At 37.3% G+C, this 27,707-nt stretch overlaps 1 protein-coding gene across 5 annotated transcripts; it reads left to right on the top strand.

The window, feature by feature from the left end:
• The first annotated feature begins 24 nt into the window (after positions 1-24).
• On the top strand, positions 25-27,333 carry DYNC1I2 (dynein cytoplasmic 1 intermediate chain 2). 5 transcript variants are annotated; one of them, XM_088168071.1, is made up of 17 exons: positions 98-418; positions 2,032-2,149; positions 3,495-3,609; positions 6,855-6,945; positions 10,708-10,767; positions 11,957-12,072; positions 19,438-19,527; positions 19,749-19,911; positions 20,001-20,100; positions 20,581-20,706; positions 21,623-21,769; positions 22,088-22,201; positions 22,562-22,695; positions 23,684-23,828; positions 24,645-24,785; positions 25,755-25,880; positions 26,568-27,333. In XM_088168071.1, the coding sequence occupies exons 2-17, from the start codon at positions 2,042-2,044 to the stop codon at positions 26,679-26,681; spliced, it is 1,890 nt and encodes a 629-aa protein (XP_088024197.1). In that variant the 5' UTR covers positions 98-418; positions 2,032-2,041; the 3' UTR covers positions 26,682-27,333. The 5 variants fall into 5 exon arrangements, with proteins under 5 accessions (XP_088024200.1, XP_014735710.1, XP_088024197.1 ...); XM_088168073.1 differs by having other exon boundaries at positions 105-418; positions 6,801-6,945; XM_088168074.1 differs by lacking the exon at positions 10,708-10,767 and having other exon boundaries at positions 25-189.
• Positions 27,334-27,707: the final 374 nt, after the last annotated feature.

The following is a 27,707-nucleotide window of genomic DNA, read 5'->3' as shown; positions in this document are numbered from 1 at the left end:
GCGACCCGCGCCGCGCCCATGCCCGGGGAGCTCCCGCGACGAGGCCCATCCAGTGGTGCGCGCTGCATGCTGGGTGTCGTTGTTCTCCAGCGGCTTTGCCAGACAGCGTCCCGCGGAGGAGTGTGGTGCCGGGCCTCGGGAACTGCCTTGTCCCCCGCGTTAACTCCTTTCCGATTGCCGGCCCTGACGGTGCGGTCGAGTGGGGCATTAGGTGTTTTGCTGCACAGATCTCTGTGTCCTTCCGCAGTTCCCGTAGGCTTCTGCGCATCCCGCAACGCATTTGGAGCTGGTTTGACCCTCGGCGCCTGCCGTCGGAAGCCGCCTGCCAGCTGTCGGCGCCTTTGTGCGGCGGAGGAAGGGGAGCGGGGCCGAGGGCGGCGGGCGCAGGGCAGGAGCAGCGGGCAGGAGCCGCGGACAGGTGCGCAGGGGGCCGAGCCGCGCCCGGCGCTGCTGCTGCCGCCCGGTGGGAACGCGCCTTCCCGCGGCCTCGCCCTGTGCAGCGAGGGCTGCGGCAGCAGGGTGGGGCCGGGAACGGCCCGCGCCGGGACTCACTGAGTGGGAGAGGCTGGGAGTGCTGCCTTCTCCCGGGCCGCGGGCCGTGCGGACACCCTGGCCGGGCTGCCAGAAGCTCTACCCGGGACGGCCCCTGTGGGATTTGGGTGGGGAGTTTGGTTCTGGCGGCGCCAGGTTCGTGCCGTGGTCATCTCCAGGCGGGGTGGGCTGGGCTGGGCTCTCCTCCCCTCGGGTTCGCTCGGTTTGTGCTGCTTCGCCTCCCCGCGCCGGCTCTGCACGGACGGCAGTCCATGGTGTGACAACGCGCTTGTCCTAGTGGTGTTTGAAAGGGACACGGGAATGCCATTTAAAAATGCTGACTGTAGATTATTTCTCTATTAGCACTTTAGTGCTAGCAGACGACATGAAGGAATACATACATTTAGTCCAGTATACGTTTTACTGAGATGTGGGGTTAGACATATGAAGCTTGCAACATTTTGTATCCCTTTCTGTACTTAGTTGTGCTATGCAAACACTTGCAAGTATTTTTTTATTTTGAATTAGCACATAGTCATATTATTAACGCTTAATCTTGTATCCTTATTGTCAAGTGTGCTGTATTCAAGCATTTATAGTTGCCTCATTTGTTGTAGGACCACTTATGCATTTTCTTTGCTGACTTGCCTTTGCTTAAAAACAGTAAAATGAAGTTCTTCTTCACCTAGCCCTTTCACAGTTTTCCTTGTCTGTATTCTAAGTTTTTGTGAAGTTCTAAACTTAGAGTTTCCACCTTTTGTTGTTGACCTTCTTGTTCGTATTTGAGTTAATTGCACAGCAAAACTTTTTTGTAGCATTTCTGTCTTTAAATGATCCACCAATTTATTAGCAGTATAACAGTTTTGAGGAAAAAAAAATAATGCATGTGTTTTACAGTTTTCTTTTACCACCACACTTCTACTTACATTGCCTTATAATTTATAATAATCCTACTAAATATTTTAATAAATCTTTACTTTGAATCATATAATGGGTTGTAGAAGGATATATAGCTTATATACTGTTAAGTTATAGCATGCCAATATTTAACTGTTGAAGTGAAAAATGAAAGAGAAATATTGTCTAGCTGCTTTTCTTGCTATTTCCAGTCCTGCAGGTTGTTTTGTAGCTGCAAAAATCCTATGGCAAGATCAGATACTCACATCTTCAGTACCTAAGGCTTCTTTCAAAGTAGTTCCTTCAAATCAGACATGCCTTAGAAATGGATGTTGTCATCATACCGTGGTTCTATCTGTTTGTTTTAAATCAATCACTTCAGTGTTGAGAATGTGTTAAGTGAAAGAAAAATAGAAATAGGAACATGGGTTTTTTCAATTATTGTTGACTTCTCAGGCTTCTGGTAAGCTGGTTTTGGTAAGCTAGTGAAATTCTTTGCAGATAGTTTCTGGAAAGAAAAGCTGCTATCTTAAAAAACAAACCAAAAAAACCCCAAACAAAGCCAAATAGTGACTTGATTTCTGCATGATTTCTGTTGGTCAGTGTTTCAGCCATGTCTGACAAAAGTGAGCTGAAGGCGGAGTTGGAGCGCAAGAAGCAACGATTAGCTCAAATCAGAGAGGAGAAGAAGAGAAAGGAGGAAGAAAGAAAAAAGAAAGAAGTAAGAAATTATTCTCACTTTGAAAATTGACTTGCATATGTAGCTTGCCCAAAATTTAAGAGTAGGTTGACATAATCATTTCCTGTGTCCTGTTCAGGGAGTGTCTAATGGTTGATGCTAATGTAAATGTAGCACTTTCATTTTCTGGTAACATAAACATAGTTTTCTTTTCAGCTGTCCTTATGATAAACTGGATTAAAAAAAATTTAAAAATTAGTATCTTACACTAGCATAAAGTTCAGATTTCTGGAACTATCTGTGTGCATGTGACACCATTAATCAAATCCCTCTGATCTATTGCATGAAAGCTCTGCTTGATGAGTTGTGATTGGTGTTATTTAAAGAACTCATTTCTGAAGTACGGTCTGAGGATGTCTGTAGGAATTATGAGACTGTCAGTATTATCATTGTACAAACAATGTGCTATGTTCTTCTACTCTTTGACCTATCTATAGGCTGAATTTTAAAAGCAGAGCAACACTCAGGATAAATATGGTACTTGTGTGTTACGTTTGGTTTGTTAACAGTTTTCTAGATTTCTGGACAATCAGTGATAGATTACTGTTTCTCCTGAATGCAAATTGTATCTCATAAAATAAACTTTTGCTGGTATGTTTTGGGGTACGTTTTCATTACTTCTCTGTGTTTCGGTTATGATCTAGTTGGTGTTCTAAATCAGCATATGACTGAAGACTGGGTAGCTGCCAACTACATGATTCAGACAAAAAGGAGAAAGAAATAGCTCAAATTATGTCCTAATGATCTTGTAGCAGTGTATTGCCAGAATTGCATTTTTATAAAGCAGCCAACTAAGAGTAGAAAGATACAGAGTATTCACCATCTTTTGCAGTAGAGCTTGCACTATTTCTAAATGAAAGAGGGTGGAGGTGTATTTCTTGTTTTATATGCAGTAGATAACACAACTTAAAGAAAACTACGTTTCTTTGACACAATTATTGTCATTTTAAAATAGGAATCATATGACTTTCTCTAAAATACTTTTATACCCAGGTACAGGATGTTTTTTTCACTCTCTGCATTTTACAGTGCTTAGGATTAGTGTAAAAAAAGGTACTCTTAATATTATGAAGTGTTAGTCATTTTGTTAAATACACAGGCACATTTTGCATGTTTATATTTGTCCGTTAAAGACAGTACCAAAGCTTTGGAACATTGTTATTCCTGCCCGTTTACTTGATCTACAAAAAAACCCCATCAGAATAATTGAAATTGAATATCTAACATACTTGATGTAGGTTAGGTTTCAGTATTACAAAAAACCCTGTGGGGTCTCAAAATAAATGAAAGGTTAAAGGCTATAACTTAATTATTGAATAATTTTTAGACTGACCAGAAGAAAGAAGTTCTTCCAGTACAAGAAGAATCTGATCTTGAAAAGAAGAGAAGAGAAGCTGAAGCATTACTTCAGAGCATGGGGTTGACACCTGAGTCTCCTGTTGGTAGGAATGTTACTATTTGTTTGAAATAAATGTTTGGGAGTTTTTTGTTTAGGTTTTTTTTTTTTTTTTTTGGATGAAGTGTTTTTTGGGGCTTTGTGTTGGGTTTTGTTTTGGCTTTTTGTTTGTTTTATTTTTGTTTTGGTTTGGTTTTTTGTGGTGGTGGTTTTTGGTTTTTTGTTAGGATTGAGGTATTTATATAACTGACATAATAATTCTCTGGCCACTTTTTTGGGCCTTACACGTGTCTGGGTTTTATACTCTTTTGCCCTTCATGATCTGTTACAAATGTCAAATGATGTGTTTCAGTATACATTACGTAACATTATTTTATAAAATAACACTATTTATACTTAGTGGACTATTTAAAGTATATTGGTTATATAAATATATAAGTATCATGTATGCATTGTCTTTCCCCCCTCTTTTTCATGCTCATTATTCTCCTGTTTTTCTTTTCCTTACTCTTATCCACAATGCCACATTTTAATGCTGCTATTTTTGTATGGAGCTGGCTTGTTTCTTTTCCTCGTTTTTTACACTCTAGTTTTTCTTATCTCAAATACCTGACTGACTTTGATGGAGCAATAGCAACACTAAGTATAAAAATTAGCTTCCAAGGGTGATGATTGGTATCTGTGCAGCTCTTGGATGTGTTAGCATATTGGCTCTTGCTTTTTGCCTTCACTTAGGCACATCCCCATGGAAGATGAAAGCAAGAAACTTGATAATGCAACTCTGCTTTTTGTCTCCAACTCTGAAATCAAAGGGGTTTAAAACTTATCAGTTTGGCTTCTTGGTGGGACTCTATTCAACTGCGTTTGTAAATCAAAAAAGTAATAACTTTTTACAGATGTTTCTGTGATTATATTTTCATAATTGTTTTTGTTTAATTCTCAAGTGTTCAAAAGTGAACACCATTATAGCTGCTCACATTCCAACAGCCCAGCAGTCATTTTTGGTAATTCAAACTGTTTTAATAGTCAAGAGACTCCATATGGCTGTGTTAGCACCAGTGTGCTGCTAAGGAATCAGTTCTGACCTGCTACAGATTTTCTTTGCTAGACTCATAGTTGAACACTTTAATTACATGATACTGTGCTAAGTTTTAGGCTGTAAAGTTGAAATTTTTATAGGAAAGTATGTGGTTGTTGCTTTTTTTCACATCTGGTAGAGAACTGAAAGGTACAGAATAGCCAGTCCTCAAAGCAAGCTAATGTGTATGCTTAGAGGTGTTCATGAAAAACTCAGGTGCTGACATGAAAGAGTGGGGCACACCCTGCATGTTGTGTTTGATTCCTCTGAGCTGCTACTTAATCACAACCTTCAGTGTAAGCAGAGAGTTCGCTCTGTTTCCTTTCGAGATAACCAGGTCTGATACGGATCCTTAATCCAGTTAGAATGTCCCACCTGCTGCCTGCAGTTAACATGCCTAAGGCACAAGCTCCTTTTCTGCCGGCCAGTGCAGTGATTGTGTGCCTGAGCTGATGCTAACTCGTGGCTGAGCTGCGTGGTGTGCAGCTGAGGTAGCTTGTGTACTGTCAGTGGAGGGGGGTTGCTTGACATTAGATTCTTTCCGAGGAAATTGTTTTAATTCCTAAGGCAGTTCCTGTGCTGTTAACTGCTAGAGAGTGGGCTCTCTTACAGGAGAAGGGACCAGTGGTAGTATGTTTTGATATCTACCATAATTACTATGTAAGAAACCTTCAGTTAGTGAACCAGAATTCTTTTCAACAAGATTTTATAGTTTAATCCTCTGGGGTAGGTGAAATCCCATCTGATCTTTTTCGTAAGACTGTTGGTGTTTCCGTGGGACTCACCTGAATTTTGGGAAGGGTTTCCCGAGAATCGCTTTCCCCACAAGAGAGCGCTGCAGCACCGGCGCTGGGGCCGCGATGTCGCCGTGTCCCCAGGATGCACAAATGATGCACAGATGGCAAAGCAAAGGCCTGCGGGCAGCTCCTATGCTGTAGATTAACCAGTACATGGCAAGGATGAGTTGAAGAATTTATATATTCTTACATGCCCGCAGTTACATAAGTATAAGGTCTAAATGTGTGTATGTATGGATTTATCAAACACAACTCAAGACCTATAGAAAAGGTCTCTCCTCTAGGAGGAATGAAATTTTAATAAATTGAAGAATTCACTGATAATTTGGTAAAATAAAGGTAGAATTTTTGTCAATCAGAACCATGTCTCTGTTTTAAGATGAGACAGAAAAAATCCTTAGAATTTACAATATACTTGTGATTTCAAGAAATTCTGTAGAAATCTTGCAGACATAAATTCAGAGTTCTCCCATGCTTAGCCACTGACAGAGTAGACAGCAGTTTATATAAATAATTTGTGTTCGGTTGATTAAAGGGTTTAAGGGTTGCTAAGCAGTGAATGCTTTATATATTGCTGAAAAATGAAGCATATAAGGACTTTCAAAACTCCCCTTGATTCTTGTGTTTAAACCCTAAGTTTCAGTTAAAAATGACCACTTCTAAAAAGAAAAGTTGAAAGAAATACAAAAGTAGCTTTGTATTTGTATCAGATTGCATGATATCATTCACTATGTATCACTTCCAGAAAGCATGTTACTTTTCAAATGGTAAATGCAATCTTCATCTACAAGCAGAAAATGAACTGACACTTAAGAAATGTTTACTGTCAAGCAGAAAAAAAAAGTCATTCTCAAGACTGAATACTAGAAACTTTGTAATATACAGTATTTATATTGATTTGATTCAAACTAGAACAAAAATAACAGGATGCTGTATGACACAGCCACTTTTTTTGGTCCAGTTTGGTGATTATATATTTTGAAATAACATTGCCAGTTAAACACATTCATTGTCTAATCTTTAAGAAAGACTAATGTCAGAGCTGTATTAACAACTATCTTTTCTATGTTTAAGGAACGTGAGTCAGTGGAAATTACCCTTTGAAAATCAGTGTCATCGTTTGTCAGAAGTTCAGTTTGAAAATATTTTTTCAATTCATTTTCTCTTAAATGTCTTCCCCTCCATGTCTTCTTGTATGCTCCAGATGCATAAATGCCAAACAATTGCATGAAAGTCCAGCATGAATTGTTAACATTGTCTTTTCCCCTCTCTTTCTACTGTTCATTTTCATCCATGTATTTTTTGTTTGCCATCACTTTTTTTTTAATACTTCATTTTTAATTAATTTGAAAACATCCTAAGCTGTGCACCCTCTGCGAGTAGTAACAGCGGATACCTGTCTGTTTCACTATTTAGTCCCTCCTCCTACCTCTCCGTCTTCCAAATCTGTGAGTACGCCAAGCGAGGCTGGGAGCCAGGACTCCGGGGATGGTGCTGTTGGATCTAGGTATGTCACTTTCCTTGGCACGTTCCTTTGCTCAGTACTTGGATGGGTATGAATCATAGGCTATTTGCTTTTTCCCATATCTAGCTGATCTAATAAAAGATACTGTCTACAAGCTTTGCATTACTTCTGATTTTATTTTTCCCCTACTCAGAACCGTATTTCTCATTATTTGACTTCATCTATGTAGACAACTGCAGCACTTGCATTCTCTTATTTTGTCAAAACATAACTCCATAACAACATAGCCACGGTTGGCCTTTTTTTCAGTGCCAGTGCTTGTCACATCTGTCTCACCACTTCTTTGAGTGTGATGGTTTCAGACATGCTGCTCTAAACAAGAGTCAGATAAATATTTCTGTTAAATATTTCAAGTGGTGATAATGCAGGAAAACACTACTTCCAAAGGGTGTTTCTACAGTTTCCCATGCACAGTCTGCAAATAAGAGCAGTAGCTGCCTATTAATATTGGTAAGATATTCTCAGCAGGTGAAGTTTGTGCACTTTAAATTTAGTGAGCATATATTGTGGATGAAGTTTAGTTAAAGCAGAATAACTGCATTATCAGTTTCTGTTGTTGTATGAGTAGTTGTTTTGGAAAGGGAGTCAAAGGTTAGACTGCTTTGAAACTTCTTTTTGAAAGACTGCAGTAACATCTTGTGTACATGGGGATTATGCATGCATAACTATGCATCTTGATCTGAAAATATTCAAGATACTAATGACCTGAACAAAGGTTATGTGGTGCCTATTTCTAAGTAGAAATTAATAAGTTAAAATAGAGAATACATCAGACAGCAAATGTGAACCCAGACTTTTTTTTAACAGTGCTCAGGTATAATCTTGTTTGCCTGTCATGTTAATTAACCAATATAATTGTTCCTTAATTGAGTAGCAAGCAAATTTTAATGATTTCTAATTGTTGTTTATTGCTCATTGTCTTTTTTTAATATATATTTACATACGTATTTCTCTTTACCAGAAGGAAAAAAAAAAAATAAGTATTTGATAATGATTTTTTAAAAGAAAATATTTTCTTTCCATTCACACCTAATTTAAATTCAGTATGAAACAGTATGTACTGGCCACATACCTGTAATGCAATGCCACGTTGTGTACTAAATTTATTTCCACCTCATCAGTGCACTGCACTCTGCATTACTACGTTTGAGAACACAGAATCAATGTTGTATGCATGCATTTTCTTATGAAGCCTTGAGAAAACCCATATCCTGTGTCTCAAAAGCTTCATGCATTTTCAAACTTTAAATCTGTCTCAGGATTGTCATCTTTAAGGCATGGAGATATGAATATCCAGCTAAATTGAAGGCATTATGGAGTCCCTGCTGGAGTCCCTTTGCTTGTTCTCCCACCAGTGGATTCTTCCCTTCCCCCAGTAAATGGATGTCTATATCCTGGGTTATTAGTACAAGTTCATACATTTTGAACATGAAAGTTGGACTGTATGATATCCCTTGATACACGTGGCATTTCATAGTTGACTCATACCAATATGAGATGTATAAAGCCTCCTCTGTGGTGCTGAATTTTGTCAGTAACTCTTTTAGTAAGTAGTAGAGCAGTGTTCAGACTGTGCTTCTGCTGTTACTTCCATCTGTCTTGCTTTATTTTCATTAGTAAAGAGTTTTGTTTCCTAGTTTGATCCTGGTTCTTTCTCTTTTTTCCTCAGTCAAGAGTGTAAGTCCTACACTAGAAAAGAGTACAGCCAGTTTACTTTTAGGCTGGTGGATGCTTCATAGAATTAGTTTAAAAACAGGAAATATTTTTAGAGAACTAGGAAGTGTTAGGAAAATGCCTAATGCAGGAATGCAGAGAAATCTGGACATATGGGGAAGAATGGGAAATTTGTTCACTGAAGCTTGTAGATAAATTCATTTAACTGAAGGCAAAACAAACTGGAAAACAAAAGAAACAGTATTTTGCATCATTTTGGTACATAAATATTAGGTGAATTTCATCTTCGATTGTTACCTTTATTTTAAGAGAATATCTCTGAGAAATATTTAACTGTATCTCCTGTACTGCTTGTTAGCTTCAACTGTTTTAAAAGACACACTGTCCCTAGTCCCACTAAAGCAACTTTTGAAAGTGACAATAATACTTGGAAAGCAGGAAAGCTCCCTTTTTAAGGGCTACATCTTAAACAGGTGCTGAAGTTGGAGCATTTTATGTTTAGAGCCTTTTCCCCAAGTTCGTCTCAAACACGATTGAAAAAGTTGAGAAAATTACTTTGCAGGCATTGTGGTGATGCAGCATCTGTATGTGAGGCTAAGGTATTCTTTGCAACATGAAGGTTGGGGTGGTGGTTTGGTTTTGCTTATGATTGAACAACATATAAGCAATACCCAGCTTCAAGTCTCAGGGACCAAATTAAACTCTTAAGCTTAAATCTTTTTGGTCAAGAAAGATAGCAGAGATCTAACAAATAAGTCTGCTGCAAGTAATTAACTTTAGGTTAAAATTATGTGTTCTCTGATGCACAAAAGATATTTAAAGATTTTTGAGATTTGGGTGTTAAGCTATTGCTGTGGATGCAGTTGATTGGCTACAAACGAAGACAGTGGATTTGTATTATTTGTATTTGTATTATAAATTATTAATAGTCCTAATGCATACTTTCCACTGGAACAAGGTAATGCATGGCACACCCATATTTATGAGCTTTTATGGCATTGTGTGTATATTTTTAGATCAACTTTAACTTTAGGAGTTCTGCACCTAGTTAATTGAAAAGTTACCATGTATGGGATGAAAATGTAAAATCGTCTTTTATTGACTTATCATAGTAAAATATTGCATATTCTTCATTTTTTAAAATTCAGAAATGTTTCTTTTAAAAATGCAGATAACATAGGAGAATATCAGAAAAAACCATGCAGGTTAATCTGCTAATCTCTTACAAGTGTGTTTCTAAAATTCTGCCTAAGCCTGATAGCCAGTAGACTACATGAAAATTTCTGAAGAAGAGATGAAGGCTAAAAATGTAGGTAGAGGGAATATTGATTTTCCCCTTCCATTTCTTCTAGTAGAACTTGAAATGGATCCATTCTGTTTGTTATTCCACATGACTTTGAAACATGTTATTAATATAAAGCCCACAATTTATAAGAGATTTTAAGTGTCTTAGATGGAGTTGACTCTAACTCAGATGACACTTACAAGCCCAAGGCAGTGCTTAACCCATAATTACTGCAATGTCACATCTTGGAAACTCTAGCAGTTCTCTGTCCCAGTGGAAATGCTTTTCTGCCCCACTACCAAAAGGCTTATGTGTTGACTCATTTCCTTTACCAATATGACAGTTTCCTCCACATATTTACTGCTTTGGGCAAGTTTATGTTATGTTAACAAATTTGTCTTCATATAACTTGAACAAATCTGAGCGTATTTTAAAAGGAATTTCAAGTTTTTAGCTGTTCTTAAAAGTATTTAAAATATTTTTATTTGCCTTTCATTAGGGCAACGTTTGTTTGCAGACCTTTAATTTTCAACTTTAAAATAATTTAATTCCTTGCTAATAGCTCTGAATTCTGTTTGCTTCTTAACTTTTGTATTTACTGCATGTGTTATTGCACTGAATGTTTGCTGAATTTCCCTTAACTGATATTGCATTGCCTTGTTTCTTGTGAATAATGAAATAACTGTAAGCTTGCTGTAACTCTAGAATTTCATAGTGTATATTTGCTTCACTAATCTCTGGCCTTTTTTGCTAATGCTGCATGATTGTTCAACCTGGGCTACCAGGACGCTGCATTGGGATACTGATCCATCAGTTCTTCAGCTCCACTCTGATTCCGATCTGGGGTATTGCAGAGATTTCTTATATTCCCTCTTTCATGTGCTTATGGATACTAAGTATGAGCATTTTTTCCTTTAAGACTTGTTGTTGTTAAGAAACTGTTTTGTAAGTAATAGAAATTTGCTGTCCCTGGACTTAGCAGTTTGCTTTCAATGAGAAATTTTTATATTTTTTAATATAAATTAGATGCTTATTTCTAATAAACATAAATAAGTTTTCTTTGAGTCTTTTTTTGACAAAATGTAAACTTTAAGAAGTCATTTATTTAATATTAAAAGGTTAGCATGACTGTATTTAAAAACAGAGCAACTCCCATATTTTCTTACAAATAGGTTTATAAAAGTTGTAGCTCATTATAAGCACTAACTAAAACCTGTATTGTGTGCTAAGAATTATGATTCTGCCCACCAAGACCTTTTCAAAGGAGTTACTCTTCTGCTTTTATCTTGAGAGAGAAGTGGATAATGAGAAACTAAATCTGATATAGGTAAATTGTTGGATCATTGCAGTATTATTACAGTACATACAATTAGGTTTTACAGAAGGCTACAATGACTGAATTAATGTTGTGCAGGTTTTGGAATAAATTATGTATGGTATGATGCTAGCTGTATCTACCTTCATTAAAGTCAGTAAGCTCAGACGTTTTCAGTATTGTGCTGTGAAACAGTGTATTATGGATAAATTATTTGTCAGTGTGAGTTTCAGGTCAGCCTGGCAGTTCTGCATTCTAGATTGTATCTTAGAGGCAGACAAAAAAAGGGCAGCAAAGTTAAAAGACTAGGGAATGCTTTTTCCTTCAGTATAACTAAGTTAGTTTTCAAGCTTTATAATCCTAGAACTGTTGCTGTACAAGCATTTCTTGTGAATAGATCTGTATCTCTGATAATACAGATGTGTCATATATGTGGCAGTATTCTGGTTAAGCACAAAGAGCAAAACTTTAAAATTATATCCTAATGTCCAGATATTTATATGTGCACATCTTTCTTTTTGTCACAGCTGTATAAATAGATGCTGATTTTAAATAATAATGATAAAATAGTAGTAGTCATAATCATGTGACTTGTTCAGAGTTTCCACTGGATTTAAGTTTGACTAAGCAGTGCTGTGGCATAATGACTTGGGTATTATTCTATGCAAAATGTGAAATAATAATTTTTTTTTTCTGATTTTTAAAACAATTTTATTTAGACGTGGACCTGTTAAACTCGGAATGGCCAAAATTACACAAGTTGACTTTCCTCCTCGAGAAATTGTTACCTACACAAAGGAGACACAAACACCTGTTATGACTCAGCCCAAGGAAGGTGAATGGTTAATTTATTACTGTTGAGTTACTTTCGGTTTATTTTAATATATTAATGATGACTGGCTGAATTAGAATTAGCAGTTGTGATCTTGAAACTTAATAAGGTAAATGAAGGTTGATATGTGAGATAATTTATATGGATTCTATTACTAAATTTTTGTAGGTTTTGCTTAACTATTACTGTTATTCTGCATGTCTTTTAACATCACTCTTTCTACATATATGTGGTACTTTCACACTCCTAATATATGTTCAGATTACAAACAGAGTTCCTTAATTAGCTGACAGCTGATAAATAAATGGGATATATTTTGCATTAATGGCATTTTAGAATCCACACATTGGCACATGGAGGACGGGGGTGGTTTGAGGTAACTGGCATGGCTTTACAAGGGCAACTCCTGCCTGACCAACCTAGTGGCCTTCTACTGTGGAGTGACTACATCAGTGGACAAGGGAAGTGTACACAGCATCTGTCTGGATTTCTCTAAGGCACGATCCCCCCCAGCATCCTTCTCTCTAAATTGGAAGAGATGGATTTGATGGGTGGACTGTTAGGTGGATAAGGAATTGGTTGAATGGTTGCATCCAGAGGTCAACAGCTCAGAGTCCTGGTGTACATCAGTGACAAGGGGTGTCCCTCAGGGGTCCATACTGGGACCAGTGTTATTTATGATCTACATCACTGACATGCAGAGAGATAGAGTGCACCAAGCTCTCTAGAGTGGGGTAGGTAACATGCCTGAAGGATGGGATGCCACCCAGAGGGACCTGGACAAGCTCAAGAAGTGGCCCAAAAGAAAGCCAAACCTATCTTAGGCTGCATCCTCAGCAGTATGAGCAGCAGGTCAGGGAAGGTGATTGTGCCCCTCTCCTCTGCTCCTGGAGTGCTGCATCCAGCTCTGGAGAGGGACCTTGTACAAGGGCATGTGATAACTGGACAAGGGGCAATGGCTTTAAGCTTAGATATCATGAAGAAATTCTTTACTGTGTAGGTGGTGAGGCACTGGAACAGGTTGCCCAGAGAAGCTGTGGTTACCCCATCCCTGCATGTGTTCAAGGCCAGGTGGGATGGGGCTTTGAGCAGTCTGATCTAGGGGATGGTATCCCTGCCCATGGCAGGGGGTTGGAACTAAATCATCTTTAAAATCCCTTCTAACTCCTAACATTCTATGAACTTACTTGAAGGCTGTGTACCCCACAACAAACTTACCAATTAATCCCTCTACTTCTTAAGAATTTAAATTTTTATACCTGAAATTTGTACATTGAGTTTTAAAAGATGGAACCAATTTATTTATAACTTACGTAGTTTCTGTTTTCAGCAATTGAACAGAGGCTTTCAGTCATGACTTGTTTGCTTTTCAAAAAATAAATTTTTCCAAAGAAAATATGGTTGGCTAGTAGATTTGCTTTTCAATGCTGAAACACTTGAATTGATCTGCAAATGAAGGTATTAGTCTTGACCTACCTTGTGTGCAGTTCTACAACAAAATCTCTTGGTTGTTTAATATGACTGACTTTGAGTATGTGTCTATGTTAGCAATTTTAGGACCTACTTCTACATTCATAATTTTGCGTTTTCCTGCTCTTTGGTATGTGAACTTTTGTGTGTTCATGCAAGGATATATCTTTCAAACTTCATGTATCTTTCAAACTTTCACTTCCAGTGAGCCAGAGGATATGATTTCTCTCTAACTGTGTTTCTTTTCTATTCTTCATTTTATCTGTATCCCTGCACAGGTAGGTGTTTGGGGTTTTCCTGCTTTCATTTCTCCCATGCTCTCAACATTACCTTTGTCTAATCCCTCAGGTCTTTTTTCCTCCCTTCTGTCAGGTTCATGGAATCTGAAGACTTAGGTCAAAGTTTATGTACTTGAAGAGTTCTGCTGCCTGCTGACTGTGGAAATTGCTGGGGATTGTATGATCTGAGTTTCACAGTAGATAGGCTGTAGTTGAGGTTTGCTGTAGTGGAGTGGAACAGTGGCCATCTCTATTTCTGCATTTACCAGAAAGCAGTCTCAATGCATACATTGTCTCCTGACCCATTCCACCTTACAAATACTGATTTCTTGAGGGCCATCATAATTTTTTTGTAATATATTTATTTCATGTGCTTCACAAAATTCACAGGTGTCTTTTCATCATTTCAACGTTGAAGATCTTTTCAAGGTTTATCTTAAGATATTAATACATTAATAACAAAGCTCTGTGTTCCCATTTTACAATGATATCTGAAATAGAACATAGGTTTAAAGAAAAGAATAAATCATGCTGCATACAAAAAAGGAGTCACTAGGTAAGAGATTTTTCTTGGTAAAGAAAAGAAAAATTTTTAACTCTTTAAAACAATTAACGAAAGCAATATGCTGAATTTACAGGGTGCAATTAGATTAAATTCTGTAAAATATATCTTATTGATTCTTATTTCATCTCACAGTCCGAGTTGTGCTTATCTGAATGCATATACTGTAAACAAAAAAAACCTTGTGAAGTACACTTGAAAGTGGAGCTTGTAACTGAACTTACACTTGCAGCAGGTCCCTTGTCCAGCAGCATCTGAGCTAGGTTAGGTCAGTGTTCATAGCTTCTTATAAAGTGACGTGAACTGGACCCTTCATAATATATTTTGAGGTTTTGAAATACTGTTGGAGCAGCTGTGTTTTTGAATAAGGAAAATATAAGCAGTTTTATTAGGTATGCTCTGCAGTCATTCTGCTTGTTTAGGTCCCCTTGTGCTAACACTTGATTGGGTGGGGGAGGACAGCACATGAAATAAAACCAACAAAGCCACAGCAAAACACCAAACTAAATAGTTCTCTTTGTTCCAGTTCTGTGTGCTACACAGTGGTTATGTATTTACATTGTAAGCTGAATTGGGAAACATTCACACTCCAACCAGTCTGCCTGCTGGAACAGATAAGAAGTAGAAGAAAACTAGTTTCAGATTAAAACCATTCCTAATCGTTATGGAAATATTTGTGGCAACACATACCAAGTGAGTTAAATAGGAGAGACTTCATGTCTTCAAATAAAACTTGGCATTTGGGAATGCTTGTTTTGGATTCATGTAACAGTTAAGTTAATCTTGAAATGTGGCAGCTTCCTTTGGAGATGAAGGCATTAGTTAGTGTTCTAACAGTTCTCACAACTTCCATTATTTTATTGCAGTACTAATATGTTGATTTATTATGACCTCAAAGTATCTGAGAAACTGTCTTAGGAAGATTGATTTTTATATATTATAAAACAATAAAATCTGGATCTCTCCTAGAAATCTGTTCATCCAAAGAAGGATGGGTTTACAGGGGAATATGATTTTATTCAGCTGTCAGAATTAAGGTTTTCCAGGACTAACTGGGTACTTGCTGCTTAGTGCTGCTGTACAGTACTATGCACGTGCAGCTGACTGCAGACAGTATTATTGCATTAACTCCACTCTTTGAGGAATAATTGTCTGCTAACATCTCCAGGATACAGAAATAAATATTAAGCAAGTAATAAAAAATATGGTGTATAGGATTTTCTTCTTGGATACTGGTACACTGAATGCAGGATTTATGCCTTTTAATATTTTTTAAAGAAATAACAGACCATTGTAAATTCATATATGATCCTTCTGGGTCCCTTCCAACTGAGAATATTCTATGATTCTATATTATCTAGTATATGCCTTAAATGTACAGAAATACAGATAGGAAAACTTGATGTGAAGACATTTGGCTTAACAAAAGCCACCCATTTCACAGATGATTTAACTTTGATTAACCTACTCTGCAGCAACAGATTACTCAGACAACTGGAACTACACTTTCCAGTATTATTGCTAGGTGCAGCCTAATTTACAGCACTGCCTTTCCTTCTGTCTTGCCAAAATACATCACAATTTTGATGTGAACTCAAAGTAAAAATTCAGTGGTTCATTAAACCTGTTTTTAGCATTCATTGGCAAGACATTTGTTGCTATTAAAGATTGCATAAAAATAGCAGCTACTTTACTGCTCAGTTTGTAACCTTAGATCCCCTGATTGCCTGTCAGAAACAACATGGAGTTAATCCCTTAGCATATTATAATGAATATTCATCGATATGTTGATGTGACATAGAGTCCCATTTCCTGTCTTCACGGCCCTGTGACTTTTCCAAGCCTGTGAAGCCTTTTTTTAATCTGAAATCATATTTGGTACACTGGCAATTGAAGTGGCTTAAAATGCCAGTAGATACAGTCAATAATGAATAAGGTGGATGCAGTTAGGGAGTGCCTTTAAGGTTTCAAATTTAGGTAGCTGACTTGAGATAAATGTAGTGCATGATGGTATTGTGGGTTCTTGACTTATTAGACTGGAACTTTCTCAGAAATAATATGTCCAATGTTTCAGTGTTTGGTGAGTGCTGTATTATTGTTATGCTAATTCCTTGCAAATTCTGCTATCTGCCTGCTATTAAATAAATTTGAGATGAAGGAGAGACAGGAAAAGTAATTAAAATAAACATGTCTTACCTTGTTTTTTTAGTCCAGCAACTTAATGGTGCCTTTTTTCTGAACTGTGAGAAAGCTTCCTGGGTTTGGAATAGAAAGCATTCTAGTTTTGGATAATGAGGTCAAGAACTTGTATATATGGGGATTTTTTTTTAAATTTTGAAGTTTTTTTCTCCAGATCCTTTAATAAGAAAGTTTGCATGTGATTCTTCTTTAGAGGGAAGGTTTTAGATTCATGCAGTTACAGATAAATCAGTGAGATGACATGTTCAATTTCAAGTCTGATACTTTGAGAATATTAAAATAAGTGCTGTATCCTGCATTTAAATGCAGTAATATCAGCTGGCTGTATGCAGTGAAAGTACTATGAAGGAATTTCGAGCTCTGTATAATATATGCCATTTATGTTTCAAACATTAAAAGGCAGGAGCAATCAACTATATGATCTTTTGAATAAAATATGTAGATTAGAAGGTCATATAGCACTAAGGGGTTGACCATCTACGTTTGACAAGTATTTGACTCCTGTCACTGAAAATGGTACTTAGAATCAGTGTAGTATGACTAATGGGGTGTTGGGCTGAAATTTCTAATTTGGGACTTTCAAAGCTAGAATAATGTATCCAGGGTGACCCAAAACCAAGTTTCTAAATTTGAAGGCATCATTTAATTCTGCCAGATTGATTGGCAGGGCAAAAAAGAGGGGGATTTCTATCCAAGTGGCCATAATTTGAATATGTGATCCTGCATGTGTTGTTCTCAAAATCGTGTGTGTTAACTCACATTACATTTTTTTAATTAATCATTATTCACACCTGTAGTTATTTGACATTAAGAATTCCCTTCTTTAAAATGGCCACAAGTTATACAGTTTTCAGGTTATGAATCTGCCGTGCATGCGAATCCATCGAAAAAGGAGCAGCAGTGTCTTTCTGTTTCTTTGCGTGATTATTTTGCCCAAAAAAGCTTTCATTTTTTTTTAAGTAGCACAAAAGCTGTAATTGGCATGCTTTGTAAGGAAGTGTCAATGTGCAAGAGAGTGGAGATCACTAAGAATTCTTTTACGGGTTCTTTCCCCTTTGCACCACCGCCTCCTCAGCAGGGTCACTGAGATCACTAGCTTTTCTTGAAATGGCCATTTTCACTGGCAGGTGCATTATACCCTGTATTTTCAGATTGTTTTTCCATTCTGAATGTTTGGCAGGTTGATTGCTCTGGCTGCATTGACGGAGAAAGGGCTGACAAATGCGGTTGGGCTGGCTGAAAAGACAGTGATTACTGTTTTCCTTTGTGGCTGATTGAGGCCCTTGAAAGGAAAGATTTTAACCTTCACCATTTGGTTCAAAAGTATGAGCATATATTGAAATCATTCATGCCATTTATCCTAGTTCTGTAAACTTGTCAGAACATAAAAATCGCTCAATTTCAAGTAATGTAGGATTGGCATACGTCATTATCATTTTGATTAAGTTGGAGTTTGTATTATTGTGTGCATTATACAGTGTCATTTAAAGCTTTCTTTCCTGCAGGTACAGTTATATTTTTATTGCCTATACTATGGAGTTAGAAAGATTTTCAGACCTCTTTAAACCTATCACTATGTGTGTGGTTTGGCAGCTGGTATGGCCTACAAGCTGTATTTTGTTTGCAGGGTAAAGGCTTGTCTGTAGACCTCCTGGAGTGCTGGTAATTGCACAGGCTTGCCATTGGGGAAAGACATGATTGGAAGCAGTCAGGCAGAAAAATGTTGTGCCATCCCATAGCCACCTCATAGCAGAGAGACAATCCTTGCAGTACCATCTGGTTGTTGCTATCTAGTCAGCTGGCCTGGCTGCTGGGACCATGGCTTGGCAGCTGGTTCCCATCCCTTGACCACCCCTTTTTTTTTTACTCTTTTTGTGTGCATGCATGTGGATTTTGGTTTTTTTTTTTACTTTTTGTGTTAGATAACTTTGAACATGGGTCAGGGAGATGGCTGCAACAAACAAGCCTAGCCCCTGTTGAATACTGTCTCATTACTTGTGATGAGGCATGCAGCAGTCTCCTGCTGCCAATCCCTTATAAGCAGATGACATAGCTGTTTAACCAATAAAAACAAGTCTTTTCAGAAGCCTATTCTAGAAAGTGGATGAAGAAAAGCCAGCATATCCCACAATTCTAAGTAATTTAAAGTTATTTTCTGGTTTACAGTATTCAAAGAATAAAATGTAGAAATGCAGAAAGTGCTGTAAGCCTTGTCAGTATTCCTGAACATTAACATTTTGTTATTCATTGCAATTAGGGAAAACACGTATTCCTGTAAAGTTCTCATTGCCAAACATGATACAGAGAATGAGACTTGCATCTAGAATGACAGAAAAAATGTAATCTCTCCGCTATTATCTTTAGCAAAATTTGCCTCTCAGAATAGCAACCTGAAAGCTAATGTAAGCCATCTTCGTGCCATGTGCAGACCCATTAGACTGATGCTTTCAGATCATAAGTAAGCAGCTGTTCTGTAGACTATTTTAGACATTTGATTTTTCTTTATTCCACAGCATTAATGTGTCAGTGTGTTACACAGAACATACACCCACTGCATGGTTCTGTGTGGAATCATAAATGCCTGTAAGACAGATTTCCACTTTGGATTCTTTACAATTTCCTGTGTGTCTTATTTCAGTTTATGCAACTACATAACTCAGTGCAACTGATACCCAGGTGGAGACAGTGTTCCAATGATATTTTGGTTTGTGATAATGTTATCCTTGAGCCTACATTTTACAAATGCAACCATTTTAAGCTACATGATACCATTTTGCATCAGCTTATTTGAGATTCGTATAGAATGTTACTGTTCCCCTTTAAAAACACTGATGGTCTCACCATAATGTTCCTCTTTAGATGAGGAGGAGGAAGATGATGTGGTTGCACCAAAACCATTAGTGGAACCTGAGGAAGAAAAAACATTAAAAAAAGAGGAAGAGGAAGAAGGTACAGTTCACCTCAAGACTTTCTAAATGTGCACTGTAAAGAAAGCCATCAATACGTTTTTTAACTTTTTGTTCTATTAATTTAATTGTTAAATGCTAATTAGCCAGCAAAACATAAAATGCAAAAATTATTAAAAATAATGATAAATACTGTTTTTCTTTCTTGAAAATAATTGGTAAAAGCATGCAGTCCAGAAAATGTCTGTATACATTTTTTTTCAGCTGCACCTCATGAACTCACAGAGGAGGAAAAGCAACAAATTTTGCATTCTGAAGAATTTTTAAGTTTTTTTGACCACTCCACAAGGATTGTTGAAAGAGCCCTTTCTGAACAAATCAACATTTTCTTTGACTACAGTGGAAGAGATTTAGAGGACAAAGAAGGGTAATGTGAATGTTAAATACTTTTCTGTGAATTTCCAATACTTACTGAAAAAATGATCTAAGATTAGTATCTCCTAATTGTCTTTATAGAGAGATTCAAGCGGGAGCAAAACTGTCCTTAAATAGGCAGTTTTTTGATGAACGTTGGTCAAAGCATCGTGTTGTCAGTTGTCTGGACTGGTCATCTCAGGTAAAAAATAATGCTTAAAGTAAGCAGTTGACTTTGTAAATCATTGTCGTTCTGTGCATGATTCCCATAAAAGCCCAGTTGATACAGGCTGTATTTCTAAACGTGTTCCTTCCATGCTCCGTGGTTTGCAAAAAGTAGACAGAGCTGTAGCAAAAGGTTCGTGTTGTGAAGAAAGCTGGTTTTGGTTTAAGGACTGCTTTGTAGAGGTAACTCAGCTTCATTAAAAAGAAAACTCACTTGAAAGTAATGGGTTTTAGAGTTAAAGTTATGATGAGAGAACAAGAATAATGTGCACCTTAATGCACGTAGGAGGAGCTAAATTAGCAACAACTGCAGTTTTAACTGACAATTTTTCTTGCCTTTATAATGCAAGGTGGTTTTTTAACCCTATTTTGGCAAAAGAAAACAAAGATTCTAGGATTATCTGGACCATTAGCCAGTCATCTTGCTTACTTTGAGTCTTTTTCACTTACCATGCAGTATCCAGAATTACTTGTAGCCTCTTACAACAACAATGAGGATGCGCCTCACGAGCCTGATGGGGTGGCCCTTGTATGGAATATGAAGTACAAGAAAACTACCCCAGAGTATGTCTTTCACTGCCAGGTATGATCCTGCCTTGGGAGGGACTTTGTTGATGAATTTGAACAAGCACCTTCCTTATGTTTGTCAGTGTAATAATTTCATTGGGCTGACATTTGTTTTACCCACATTTATTTCTCAACAGATGTTGATAGCTAGAGACTTCAGCTGAGAAATATGACTCTGTTTCAGAATTTCTGACATTATTCAGAATTCAGGGTTGTTTGGGAAGTCCTTTTTTTATTTAAAAAACAGGAAAACTTTCTTGTGTAATGGTTGGATCACAAAGGTTTATATGTAAGGGACTTGAGTGGGATTGTATACTACAGCGTAGTTTACTGAGTAAAATGAAGACAGCCTGAGGAAATGGAACGAGGATGAAAACTAGAAACATATGCATCAAGAAAAAGGCAGATGGAGGTTTTCTTAAAGATTAAAACATGCAAATCTCTTCCATTATGCCAAGCCCAAGATATCCACATTGTTTCCATCATTTTGGAAAATTACACAGTTGAATCAAAATTTAACCTCATGTTGTCACATTACTGTCAAACCCCAGATTGCAAAAATAACTCTGTTATATCAAAATGTATTTCTACATTCTCTAAGAAGTAATGACTACAGAATGTGGCAAAACATTATTAAAATCCTGTATGTTACTGGGCCTTCCTTTGCTAATAAACTATGCTAGGAGGAATACAGATGTATGCATATGAAAGAAAAGAGGAGGAAAACTTCATTTTATAGTTATAAATTGAAACAAAAAGACTGTTGAGGGGTTACAAAGGTTGGGTGAATCCTTAAGTAATTGAGAAGTGAAATAATGTACTGAATAAATTTAGGCAAGTAAGTTTTTTTGATACTGGGCCTCATTTCCTTTAGACATAGTGTCACCAAGTGATAGTTTGTGTATTTTGCTGTTTGTTTTTCTTCCTTTCAGTCTGCAGTGATGTCAGCTACATTTGCAAAATTTCATCCCAATCTGGTGGTTGGTGGCACATACTCGGGCCAGATAGTGCTGTGGGATAATCGCAGCAATAAGAGAACCCCGGTGCAGAGAACGCCACTTTCAGCTGCTGCTCACACGGTAGGAGGTGAAATGTCTTCAAGGACTGTGCCCTGTTGAGATGTGTTTAATGTCTAGGAAATTCTGTCCAGGGCACTTGATTGGCAATGCTTAAATGTTTATGTCCATATTTTGATACTTAGGAATCAGGCTATTCATAAAAATCAGTGTCAGAAAAAACAAATATCAGTTTTATAGGGGAGTATCATTTGTACTTTTGATTGGGATCAATCTTTTGTGCTTTGTTAAATGGTAAAATATTATATTTTATTGTACATTAATTATATCAGAACTGGTTATTACTTCTAAATTCTTCTCTGATAATATTTTGTTTCTTAGCACCCAGTGTACTGTGTAAATGTTGTTGGGACCCAGAATGCTCATAATTTGATTAGTATCTCAACTGATGGGAAAATATGCTCTTGGAGTCTGGATATGCTTTCCCAACCACAGGTAAGATAACTTTTGATAAATATATATGTAGTATCTATTCTAGATTAATATTTTATTAAAAATTCAGTTGATATAATAAACATTAATCAACATTTTCCCAACACATAGAATTAAGGTAGCTTGATACTTGATAAAATATTTCCCTACCTGTGGAATCAAATATTTTCTGTTGTTTCTTTTTTATAGTTCTGGTGTATTTGTGTTAGTGGTGAACACAAATGTTGTAAGAACACTTTCTTATTCCTGCCCAATTTATCTAAGTGAAATAAAAAGAAAACCCTTCTATTGTGAAATTGAAAAGATTTTGTAGGTATTAGTATTTCTTTTAATGAAGTAAGTTGCTGAATTTTTCCACTACAGGATAGCATGGAGCTGGTTCACAAACAGTCCAAGGCTGTGGCTGTTACCTGCATGTCTTTCCCTATTGGAGATGTCAACAACTTTGTTGTTGGCAGTGAAGAGGGCTCAGTCTACACTGCATGCCGTCATGGCAGGTGAATACAAACTTTAATTCTTCAAAGGAAATAAAAACACTGGAAGGATGAGTTCCTGCATGCTTTACACTCAAAATTTTTTAAAGTTCATACTTTCTCCTTTACATTGAAGGAGTTCAGAGTAGCTCTGTCTGAATTCCAGTGCACTTTTTCCAGAATAAGGGCTTCATTTAAAACAGAAATGGTTGGAATATTGAATTGATATTATGAGTTGTTTGTGTTGATGAGGACAGCATAGGTCACTATGGTTTTATTAATTTGAATTGTAGCAGAACATTCCAAACTTCGTATCAGTTTTGTAAATAATTGTACAGTAACATCACGCACAAATCTTAAATTGGCTAGCTGTTCTCCTGCTGTTCAATCTATTTTGAAATGGTCTGACTGTATCTTATCAATTGCTTTCTTAAATACAATTGAGTGTCCAGGTTTCATCTCAAATACACATCACCTTGCTGCACAGCTTTTTTGGTTCCAAAATACCCAAAATTGTATCACTTTCGTGTAACATCCTTCCCATCTGCTTCCCTCTTTTTCATCACCCCTGATAGGAGTCTATTAGGGATATATTCTTACTGGTTTGTCTGAACCTCGTGCCCTTAAAGTATGTGCAACTTCTCTTAATTTCATGGGAGTTTTATCCTTATTCCCGAGACTGGATTTTGTTCTTTGTATGAATATGAAGATGTAGCTATTGCTTGGAGGACAATGTAGTTAAATGTGTGGACTGATACCTGAATGAGTCTCCTGTCCCTAGGATATATTTTGGCACTTAAAATTAGTAGAAAATACATGTTGAACTGAAGGTCTGTTTTCAAGCCTGGTCTTCTGTGATCCTGCTGTGGTGAAGCCTTTTGCAGTGGGGTAACATCCATATAAAGCAGAAAAATCTTCTTGTGGCTGTATTTAAATTGCATTTCAGTGCTATCTCTGTCTGCAGATGTTTGGTTTCCCAATCAATTAACTTTCATTGTATATTCTGAAACAGCAAAGCTGGAATCAGTGAGATGTTTGAAGGACACCAGGGACCAATCACAGGTATCAACTGCCATGCAGCAGTTGGACCTGTAGACTTCTCACATCTTTTTGTCACCTCTTCTTTTGACTGGACAGTAAAGCTTTGGACAACGAAGGTAACTTAGATAGTTCAGTGGTTTTCTTCATAGCCCTTGACACAAGGTGGTGCTATAATGTAAGCTACTTAAGGAAGTTCACGAACCTGAAGTCAAATTGTGTGAAGTTCTGAGGTTCTTAGCTGCAGTCCTGCAGAGAGGAGACAGCTGATGAGCAGAACCAAGATTAACAGCATAAAACTTCGCTTTCAGCTTGTACATCATTTGTGTATTTCTGACCCATTCTTTTCAACCTTTTGCCCTTTGTTATCAACAATGATTACAATGTAATCAAATGTAAATCATATTATAAAGTCAGTTACCTCATACATTCATAAGGCAAATGTTTTGCTACAATTTTTGTGGAGGACTAAGGGACAGCACCAAAACTAATGTTAGTTAAACTTGATGAGGCTCACAATTGAAATATCTGTCATTTTCATTGCAAGAATTACTTCTTTGTTAGTCAGATGCCCTGAGGAGTGCAAAGCAGAGGAAGTAGAGTTAAAATCTCCCAGTAATAGTCACTGAATTATCAATGGCTTGATTTACAAGGTTCTTAAAGCATTAAATTTACAGTTTTCAATTGGCTTGCTATTGATTGTTTTATAGTAGCAGCCAGCAAATGGCTGCGTGCTTTGGAAAGCATACCTTTAAAAGCATTAGGTTTTGGCTGATTTTTGTAGTGGTGTTTTTTTAAAGCAAGTCAAAATGCAAATCACTTTTTACTTATTGCTGGTAATACTGTTGAAGTCCTGTATTTTGCTTTACCTGTTAGTTCTATAATTTTGAAATACAGGATTTGGGTACTGCATTGTTATCTTGGTTTCTTTTCAGAATAACAAACCTCTCTACTCCTTTGAAGACAATTCGGATTATGTTTATGATGTGATGTGGTCTCCAACTCACCCTGCCTTGTTTGCCTGTGTGGATGGGATGGGCAGGCTTGACCTGTGGAATCTCAACAATGATACTGAGGTGAGAAATCAGGTTAACAGTCAAGTGCAGCTGGAAAATTGTTTGTACTCTTAAAAAAAAGTAGTGTGTTTACCATACTTTAGGGGGTTTTTTACCATAGCTTTTCGTTGTTGTTTTAAAATGTTCTGCAGTTTCAGTAGTTTCTGTGTAATAGATAGCATTCTTTGATTACAGGGTTAGAAATTACTCCTCTTAATGAATAACAGCAGTAATTAAATTGTTTTACCTTTAACAAGAGAGCAAAACATTTGTTGGTGTAACACTGATCCATGTTGTGAAAATGATTATAGACCTCCCACCCTGAGGCCTTGTCAGCCTACAGCTTAAGAGAGTGAACAAACCTGTTACCACACACCACCACTGTTCCTATTGCCACAGTAATACTGCAGTGAAAGTGCCATTTGTTTCTAACTTAGTGAACTGAATGTTTAATTTTCTGGTGTGGGTTATAAACTTCATTATAGTAGAAATATTTTCCAAGATTTGCTGAAATCAGAGGAGAAACTTGGCAGATACTTAGTACTTAAATTTCACCATCTGAAAACTACATATAGAAGAAAGTTGTAGGACCATATGCCAGCCTGTGACTTTAAATTGGAATTACCTGTTCTAGCCTTTTGGACAGGGCTTGACCTGCCAAAACAGCTGATTTCATCCCACCCTCTGTCATAATCTTCCTGAGATCCTAGGGTGCCTGTCACTGCCTGAAAGCGTGTCTGTGCCTCCTGTCCCACAAGAAGAGTGCCTTTTGATAGCAGATATTTGTACTTTGTTTTGGTCATGTCACTGGTGATAGCTTAAGGCCACTGAGGTCTTTGTATTGTGAACAGTCTTTGATCTGTGTACCACGCACTGGCTGAAGTGTTGGGCATCTCGTTTGATGCAGCACAGATGGCCTAAGTGTGTTCTGTAATATCTAGCTTATGGAAACCTGATGCATTTTTAGCAATGTGTTTCAAATTGGTACAGGTGCCCACTGCAAGCATCACCGTGGAGGGCAATCCTGCTCTGAACCGTGTGAGATGGACACATTCTGGGAGAGAGATTGCTGTAGGTGACTCAGAGGGACAAATAGTTATATATGACGTGGGAGAGGTATGTATGTCATGTATTGTGCAAAGTATATTGCAAAGCACTTGGGTTTCTTTATTTAGCAGCTTGCCTTTCGTTTTTTTTCTCCTATCATTAGAGGAATAATAATTAGGTTTAATTTGTATTTTTTTATTAGTATTTCCTAGTAGTGTTTTATTTAAGGTGTTCTAGCATAACTTTTTAGCATGCTGTCATCCAGTCAAGAAGAAAAAGCTTTACTGTAAGGCTAGTGAAATAAGGATCAATGGGTTTGTTCACTGAAATTTTATCTTCTATGTAACTGTGGCACGTGTGAATTCTGATCCTAGCTCGAGAAATACCAAACAAAACATTTTGCAGCAGAGCAGCCTTGATTATATTCTTACAGGGAAGCAGCTGCTCTTGCAAGGATGTGTACTGCAGTAGTACATGACTGATGGGATGAGGCTATAGCATTAGTATTCCCTTTGAAGGCAGTGTCTCAGGTGGAGATACATAGCACAGGCTTACAATAATATAATTTTATACTTCAATGCAGTAGTCTCAAATTCTGCTTCTTTTATTAGTTAGAGCTTTTGACACTTACACTAAAATAAAGGTAAGCTTATCTGGAAGTGGAAACTCTTCTGAACATAATGAAAGTGCTGTGCCGTTCAAAGCGAGCTCAGCTGTATTTAGCAGGAGGTTCCAGTAACACTCTCTGTGTCACAGCAAATCGCCGTTCCTCGCGGGGATGAGTGGACTCGGTTTGGCCGAACGCTGGCAGAAATCAACGCCAACAGAGCTGACGCGGAGGAGGAGGCTGCGACCCGCATCCCGGCATAGAGCCCTCAAAAACAGCCTCCAGGGCTGCACTGGCAGTGACTGGATGCAAATCCTACGTGTCAGTTCTAATCATAGCTTAGGGGACGAATATATGGATTCAACAATGGACTTTGAAATGTATTAAGATCACTGAAAATTAGATCTTGCATTGTTAAGTTTTATATATAAATTACAAGCACATTCTTTTGTGTAACTTTTAATACAGTTAACTTTGACTTTGCAAGGATCTTTTGCTGAAACACTAACCTGGTATGAATTTGCTACTTGGCTTCTGTAAAGTCCAATCTGAAAGAGTATCTTTCTGAAAAGTAAAAGTTCTGCTCCTAAAACTTTCTGTGTTACAGACTAACCTTCACTAGGTAGTAAATCTCTGAAGCATTCTTTAATTTGAATTCTTCAAATTACCCATGATATGCATGCATATGTTCCAAGTTTCATTGTTTATATATAGATAAGCCTCAGATTCTGGTAGTGGGTAATATATGTGAATAAAAATTTGTCTGTAGTTACAAACTTACATGATAATCAGACCTGAATTAATGAAATACATATTTAATACCAATTTCCTTTTGTTTGAATTGGTGCATTGAACGGTGAGACGGATTCACAAATAAATACTATACAAGCACTTGTCAGCTGCCCTGACCTATAATCTGTGTCCCTGCAGTAATTTAAAGTTTCTGGGAGCTGATCCTTTTGTTTTACTGTACACATCACAGGCTTGTTTTCTACCCCCAGCCACCCCTTACTGCCATGGCAATTGGCCAATAGAAAAAAGGCTTCGGTTATCAAATGTTTCTCTTTCAAATGGTAAGGAACTAGATTTTAACTTAATTCTTATAGCATGAAGAGTTTCATTCTGTTAACTACAGACTTGCTACTAATTTTATGCACTAAGTTAAAGATTTTATTGTTCTTGATTTTTAACATTTTTATTGAAACAAAACTTCTTGATGGCTTGAAACAGAACGGTTGGAATTTCTTTTAAAGGTTACTTTTTTTTGTTTCTTAGCACATTATGAAGTT

This window comes from Sturnus vulgaris, chromosome 7 (genome assembly GCF_052056855.1).
Source record: "Sturnus vulgaris isolate bStuVul1 chromosome 7, bStuVul1.hap1, whole genome shotgun sequence".
NCBI lineage: Eukaryota > Metazoa > Chordata > Aves > Passeriformes > Sturnidae > Sturnus > Sturnus vulgaris.
Note: the sequence above shows the minus strand (reverse complement) of the source record. Positions and strands in the feature narration are given on the sequence as shown.